This window comes from Manihot esculenta, chromosome 17, assembly GCF_001659605.2.
Source record: "Manihot esculenta cultivar AM560-2 chromosome 17, M.esculenta_v8, whole genome shotgun sequence".
Taxonomy (NCBI): Eukaryota; Viridiplantae; Streptophyta; class Magnoliopsida; order Malpighiales; family Euphorbiaceae; genus Manihot; species Manihot esculenta.
In genome coordinates, this window is record NC_035177.2 from 15494359 (window position 1) to 15502644 (window position 8286).

The following is an 8286-nucleotide window of genomic DNA, read 5'->3' on the forward strand; positions in this document are numbered from 1 at the left end:
TTCAGCTTGTTAAGGAAGCCAAAGAAGACATACTTGACCCCCAAGCCTTGCACATTCAAAATTCAAAATTCAAAAAGAGGCTCCACCTCACTAATGTACACTTAGGCGACAAGGGCAGCAACTTGGGCAGTAAGGGCAGCAACTTGGGCATCAAGGAAGACCAACTTGGGAGCAAGGAGTCCTAGGGCAACACTTTCAACTATAAAAAGACACATAAGGAGCCTCCCCATGCTTTTTCTACTCTCCCTTGAACACACATACGGGATTGCAAATGGCCACATCTCTTCTTCATCTCTTTCTTTATTTTTGGTTTTGTTTCAGCCATGAGTGGCTGAAACCTTTATTTCTAGTTGAAGATTGGTTGATACTTTAGTTGTTTTATGGATTGGGAGATCTGAACACACATTGTTTAACTTTTTTTTTTCAATATTCATGCAATCTAATGCTTAATTTCATTGTTGCTTTGTTATTTTGATCAATATGGCCAATTGATTCTTGATTGGAAGGTAATAAATTGTTAGTTTGGATAGTTTTAAGTCCGTAATTGTTTGGATTGTTCAAACATAAGTAACTCTTGGTGTAAAAACTAAGGAAATTGCATGATCTAGAGATATCACCATGCGTTTGGGTAGTTAGAATTAGGTCTCTCTATTTCTTAATGCGATTGACAGTTGTTAGATGCATAAGGCCCAAGGACGCTCCTTGGCAACTTGTTGATTAGTGATTGGTTAGAGGACATTCCCTAATTCATTTATGCTTAAGGAGAGATATGGTGGTGAGAAGCATCTTTCATCTCCATAACTAATTTATTGAATCAAACAAAGGAACCTAAGTATCAATGATCAATCTCAACAACTGAAGTGGATCCAATTCTTCAACTAGAGCTTTTCTCATATTTGAATTCCTTCACTTTTATTATTTGCTTTATTTTATTGCTTTGATAATTAGTTTAATTGAATCAATCTCAAACACCCCCCTTTTTATTTTACTTACAGTTTATTTTTATTTTACTTTCAATTTGTTTACTTGATCTTGTTAAGGAAAATAGATAAGTATCAATTCCCTGTGGATTCGATTCTTTTACCACTATCTGCAGTTGTAAAATTGTTGATAACCAAAAAGGTTATTTTTGACCGGCTTCGACAACCGCACAGTCACTATACCAGAATGGAAATGGGATAGAATTACCATGGATTTTGTAATAGGATTGCCACTCACACCAAGGAAGAAAGATGCCATATGGGTAATAGTTGACAAGTTAACTAAATCAGCGCATTTCCTGCCAATCAGAATGGATTATACATTGGAAAAGTATGCAGAATTCTACATTAATGAAATTGTGAAACTACATGGTGTTCCTATTTCTATCATATCAGACAGAGATTTAAGATTCACATCCAGATTCTGGGAAAAACTACATGAAGCTCTAGGGATAAGATTGAATTTTAGTACAGCTTTTCATCCTCAGACAGATGGCCAGTCAGAGAGAGTAATTCAAGTTTTGGAAGATATGCTCAGAAGTTGTGTAATTGAATTTGAAGGAAGCTGGGAAAGATATCTTCCACCAGTGGAATTTGCTTACAACAACAGTTATCAAGCTAGTATTAAGATGGCCCCTTATGAAGTATTGTACGGCAGAAAATGTAGAACCCCATTATGCTGGACAAAAGTTAGTGAAGCTAAATTTGTAGGTCCAGAGTTGCTAAGACAGACTGAGGAGAAGGTGAAGATTATCAAAGAAAGATTGAAAGCCACAACAGATAGGCAAAAATCCTATGCAGATTTGAGAAGAAAAGATATAGAATTTACTGTTGGGGACAAAGTGTTTTTAAAAGTTTATTCGTGGAAGAAAGTGCTAATATTTGGCAAGAAAGGTAAGCTAAGCCCTTGGTTTATTAGTCCATATGAAACAATTAAGCGTGTGGGTTCAGTAGCCTACAGGCTAGGTTTACCTCCAGAGTTAGACAGAATATACAATGTCTTTCATGTATCCATGTTAAAAAGATACAGATTTGATCCTTCACATGTCATTCCAGCTGAAACCATTGATGCACAATCTGACCTAACTTATGAAGAAGAACCAGTGAAAATTTTAGCAAGGGAAATGAAAGAGTTAAGAAATAAGAAGATTCCTTTAGTGAAAGTGTTATGGAGAAATCACAAGGTAGAAGAAGCTACATAAGAGAGTGAAGAAGTGATGAAGGAACAATATCCACAGCTATTCAAAGCAGGTAAAATTTTGAGGATGAAATTTCTTAAGAGGGGAAGAGTTGTAACATCCTCAAACCCATAGCTAGAGCAGTGACATCACTAGGTATGGGTTGGGCTATTTCACTACTAGAGCAAGTGGTATGAGGGGAGGTACTAGCTTATCCTGAGCTACTTAGGGAAGGTGCTAGCATAACTCTAAGCTGTTAATAACTGAATCATAGAAAACTCAAATAAAGAAATGGATGTATCCAGAAATGAAGTAGACAGTGTGATTAGCAAGTCAGGAACGAGTCACTTTCAGGAGGTGCTTAGGGTTTCCCGACATGCTTGCTGAGGTGCCTGTTTAAATCCGTCATGCTTGCTTAAGTAAAAAGGACTTCTAAAGGCTAAAAGCATAATTTAGTAGGTCAATCTATGATTATTGAAAGTTTGAAAACTAAATTGAAACATGGTAAAGAGTTTAGTAGGTTAAAGTGTAAATATGGAAAGTTAAAAGATAAAATTCAGTTTACCCTCCTTGTGTCACCTAACTATGCATGAATGAAATGACAAAGCAAAGTAAAAAGGGGTTGTCTTCTTCTTTCCTTCATGTTGCCGTAGGTCATTCCATTTTCAAGAAAAAAGAATTGCTTTTCTTTCTCCCACCAAAGCCAAGCAAAAATCTCACCAAATCAACTTCTTCCTTTAACCAAAATTCACCCTAAGATCAAGAGCTAAAGGAAGAGCAATATATTGAAAGAATTGAAGAAAAAAAAAGTTTAGGGTTCCATATACACCAAGATTGAAAATCAAAGGTGAGGTTATAAATATGTAGGAAATAGAATCTTCTCATTTATTCATGCATGAATTTGAATTATAAAGTTTTAATTTATAATTTATTCAATCCTTCCCTAAGATATAAATTGACCTAGGTGAAGGAACATCAAAGGAAAAAGAGATAGCTTGTAACGACTCGGAAACCGGACCTCTACTGGCGCTAGGATTCATATCGACTTAAGGTCCCCGGAACCCGTAGCAAGCCTACTATACATCTTGTGTACCTGATAAAATCCCATACATGATCATACATCATTACAAAAACTTAAACATTTCCATGAAACCGAGCTCAACCTGTGCATGTATCATACTGAAAATATAAAACCCATACTAGAGCCCTCATCAAATGCTCTAGTATGGTTAACATCACATGCCTCAAGCTTGGTTCAAACATAGCATATACATAAAAATTTTACATAAAGATCATGTAAACCGAGATTACAAAGGTAAAGAAAACTAGCGCCAAGCACAATTCTAATCCATTATACATTACATGTCCACAACTATTCTATTACATCAGTTATACCAGCCACTAAGCTGACTCCCTGTGCTATCTCTGATCCTGCAAACCTGGGGTTAGGGGAAAGGAATAAGCTATAAGAGCCTAATGAGCAGAACCATAAAAAAAAACTAGTTTAATAAACATATGCTCATATGAAATGCGTCACAGCACAAACAATTCACAATAAGATGGACTTGTCACCAGTAACCCTCTACATATCCAATGTGCCCGGCCCTCGACAGAGCTCCTCAGGACTTTCGCTTAAACATAACATAACATATCCATAAATGCCAGGGGCATAGAATGGGCCTCGACCTGGACTTTCTCTTATCATATTGCCAGGGGCATAGAATGGGCCTCGACCTGGACTTTCGTATCATATCATATCACATCATATCGAGGGCTAGTGGGTCATCCAATATCCATCCACATCAAGAGATAATTATGCAATACATCATATTCGTGAATTCTAATGCAACATCCTAATATATATCATGGCATTCGTGATGCATGAACATGCTTAAAAAGTTTAATTACTTTAAAAAGATAGTTCAGTTCTACTCACCTCTGGCTGACGCTTGACTAAAATTGTAGTAGCTGACTCACTGCTGGCCTCTACGGTCTCCCAGGTCCGATCCTACATAGATGGACTCCAATGAGAGACCAGAAATAACTCTAACAAGACTCTAAACAACTCCCTAAAACCCCCCTAAAATATAACAAAACATGCATAGGAAACAAGCAAAGGAAGGCTGGGTAGGGGACTTTCGGCGGCAGGTTCGGCGGCCAAACCTGGATTTTCCTTCCAAAAACATTTTTCTTTCTTTTAAAGATCTTTAACAAAAAAACCATCAGTAAAACTAAAATTTCATTTTCTAAAAAACTTATTTTACCCTTCTAAGAGGTTCCGACATCCGAGATTCCAGATTCCAACGGGGATTCCGTTGGAAGGTTGGAATTTCGACGCTAGAGTCTAGCCGGGTATTACATTCTCTCCCCTTAAGAACATTCGTCCCCGAATGTTCAATAGCAAACATAACATTAAGACCACACATGAAAACATAAGATACTTACTTTAAAAGAGATAGGGCTATTGCTGGAGCATGGACTCCCGGGTCTCCCAGGTGCACTCTTCCTTGTTGTGGTGATTCCAAAGGACTTTCACCATCGTGATTTCCTTGTTTCTCAGCTTTCTGATTTGAGTGTCTACGATCCACACTGGCTGCTCAACATAGGTGAGATCTCCTAGGATCTTTACATCAGGTTCATTAAGAACCTTGCCCGGATTTGACACGAACTTTCGTAACATGAAAACATGGAAAACCAGATGGATTCTCTCCATAGAAGCAGGTAAATCTAACTTGTAAGATACATTCCCAATCTTTTGCAAAATTTCGAAGGGTCCGATGTACCTTGAAGCTAATTTACCTTTCTTCCTAAAATGAATCACCCCCTTCATAGGAGACACCTTAAGCAACACCATATCTCCCTCATGGAAAACTACATGCTTCCTGCAGATGTTTGCATAACTCTTTTGTCTGCTCACAGCTATTCTGATCCTCTCTCTAATGATAGGCACTACCTTGCTGGTGATCTCTACTAATTCTGGCCCTGCTAGAGCCCTTTCTCCCACTTCTTCCTAGCAGACAGGTGACCTGCACTTCCTCCCATATAGAGCTTCATAAGGAGCCATCCCTATGCTAGCATGATAACTGTTATTGCAGGTAAACTCTACCAAGGGTAGATGTTGCTTCTAAGAACCGCCAAAATCTAGCACACACATTCTCAACATATCTTCTATCGTTTGGATGGTCCTTTCTGACTGTCCGTCAGTCTGTGGATGAAAGGCAGTGCTAAAGTCCAACCTTGTGCCCATAGCATTCTGCAGACTCTGTCAAAACCTGGAGGTAAACTGAGGTCCTCTATCTGACACTATTGAAACTGGAGCCCCATGCAGCCTGACAATCTCTTCAACATATACCTGTGCCAATTTGTCCACAGAGTAGCCACTCTTGACAGGGATAAAGTGAGTAGATTTAGTCAATCTGTCCACTATTACCCATATAGAGTCTAATCTGTTGGACGTTGCTGGTAATCCCACCACGAAATCCATTGCCACATTTTCCCATTTCCACTATGGAATCGGTAGTGGGTTGAGCATTCCAGCTGACTTCTGATGCTCTAGCTTTACCCGCTGGCATATCTCGCAAGCGGACACAAACTGTGCCATTTCCCTCTTCATAGCTGGCCACCAATAAACTCTCTTCAGATCCTGATATATTTTGGTGGCCCCAGGGTGAACACTATACTTAGCATTATAAGCCTCTCTTATAATGTCTCCCTTCAGACTTATGTCATCTGGTACACATAATCTGTTTTCGTACCGGAGGATCCCTTTGTTGTCGAATCTAAACTCACCGTTCTTGCCTGTCTGAACAGTTCTCGCTATTTTCACCAACTCAGGGTCCTCATGCTGTTTCTGTGCCACTTGTTCCAGAAACACAGGTGTCACTCTCATCTGAGTTACTAGTGCACCTGTACGAGACAACTCCAGCTGTAAACCTTTATTAATGAGCCTGTAAAATTCCCTCACCACCGGTCTTCCCTCTGCTATAATATGGGATAAACTGCCAAGTGATTTCCGGCTGAGAGCATCTGCTACTACATTTGCCTTACCCGGATGATACTGGATCTTACAATCATAATCACTAAGTAGTTCCACCCATCTTCTTTGCCTCAGGTTCAACTCCTTCTGACTTAAGATGTATTGCAAAATTTTATGATATGTAAAGATCTCACATTTTACCCCATATAGGTAATGCCTCCACATCTTGAGTGTAAAAATCACTGTTGCCATCTCTAGATCGTGTGTAGGATAATTCAACTCGTGCTTCTTCAGCTATCTAGAAGCATAAACAATTACCCTCTCATTCTGCATTAGCACACAACCTAGTCTCACTCGGGATACATTACAAAACACTGTGAAATCTTCACCACTTGTAGGCAGAGCTAACATCGGTGCCGACATCACTCTTCTCTTTAGCTCTTCAAAAATTTCTTCACACTGTTCTGACCAAACAAACCTCTTATTCTTTTTGGTCAATCTGGTCATAGGAGCGGCAATTTTGGAGAAGTCCTGCACGAATCTCCTGTAGTAACCTGCCAAACCCAAAAAGCTTTTAATTTTTGTTACTGAAATGGGTCTGGACCAATTAGCTATAGCTTCTACTTTCTTGGGGTCCACCTCAATTCCCTTTTCTGACACCACATGCCCTAAGAAAGAGATACTGCTCAACCAGAACTCACATTTAGAGAACTTGGCATACAAGCCATATTCCCTTAGAGTCTGCAACACAATCCTCAGATGATGGGTATGCTCCTCTGCATTTCTGGAATACACCAAGATATCATCAATAAAGACAATAACAAAGTAATCCAGAAACTGGTTAAAAACTCTGTTCATGAGATCCATGAATGCTGCAGGGGCATTAGTTAACCCGTACGGCATCACTAGCAACTTATAATGCCTATATCTGGTCCTAAAGGCTGTCTTGGGTACGTCTTTTTTTCTGACCCTCAGCTGGTGGTACCCGGATCTCAAATCTATCTTAGAGAAACAACCGACTCCTGCTAGCTGGTCGAATAGATCATCAATCTTGGGCAGCGGATACCTGTTCTTGGTCGTGACCTTGTTCAACTGTCTATAGTCGATACAAAGCCTTAGGGATCCATCCTTCTTTTTCAAGAACAAAACTGGAGCACCCTAGGGTGAGGTACTAGGTCGGATGAAACCCTTATCTACCAACTCCTACAACTACTCCTTTAACTCTTTCAATTCTGCAGGTACCATCCTATAGGGAGGAATAGAGATGGGTCTAGTTCCTGGCATTACTTCAATTTCAAACTCTGTCTCCCTAGTGTTAGTGTATATACCTAGGCCCTTATTTTGGACCTTTTTGTATGTCGTTTTGGTTATTAATAAAAGAGGTTTTTATCATTATTATTTATTTGCATATTACGTAATAATGATTATCATCCCTGGTTACTTATTATTATGTTGATAATAATAAAATATAGCTAGTATGATTATTGATTAATAATCATGAGATGATTATGTATATGTTGATATAATTCAATAATCATAGATACTTGTTAGAGAACAAAGTATTGGATGGACCCGCATTGAGATCACTACATGGGTTATTATCATAAGTGAATCTCAAAGTAGTTATATCTTAATCCTTTGACTTGAGATTGTCATAGTTTCCAACATAAGGACTATTATGTTTTGATAAAGGTTATGATTGAGCATGATAGAAATTATGTAGAGGATAATGAATAATCAAGATAGGATTTGTCCCTCTCTCTGAGAGATACATTTTCTGGGCCCCTCGATAAGTGAGACTGAGAAATGAATGGCCGTGCTCAATTGAATTAATAATGTGATCAATATCATTTGATTTTTATCAGTCTACTTAGAGATCGAAAAATCATAAGTTTGAACATCATAAGTTTGACATTGACCATGACTTATATTCAAACTAGATATCGTGTGACAAAGGGATTAATACATGTTCTATTTATTAGGCTTTATCGGACTATTGATCATCATATTAGTTGGGTAGCCATAATGTCTTGCTAGAGGCCACTTATGACTTATGGGCCTTATGGGACTGGGCCTATTGCCAATTAATGTGAGCCTATTGGGTCACACACAAAAGAACGTTGTTGATTTGCTATTACATATTAATGGGCTA

The 8286-nt window shown here is 38.6% G+C and overlaps 1 protein-coding gene across 1 annotated transcript; it reads left to right on the top strand.

The window, feature by feature from the left end:
* The first annotated feature begins 1609 nt into the window (after positions 1–1609).
* On the top strand, positions 1610–2182 carry LOC110607332. Its single transcript, XM_043952411.1, has 2 exons — positions 1610–1824; positions 2011–2182. Exons 1-2 carry the CDS (start codon positions 1610–1612, stop codon positions 2180–2182), a joined length of 387 nt encoding a protein of 128 aa, XP_043808346.1.
* Positions 2183–8286: the final 6104 nt, after the last annotated feature.

Coding starts and splice junctions, on each gene's coding strand:
- LOC110607332 (XM_043952411.1), top strand. CDS start 1,610: ATGGCCCCTTATGAAGTATTGTACGGCAGAAAATGTAGAACCCCATTA. Junction 1,825..2,010: donor TTTACTGTTGGGGACAAAGT/GTTTTTAAAAGT, acceptor AAAAAGATACAG/ATTTGATCCTTCACATGTCA.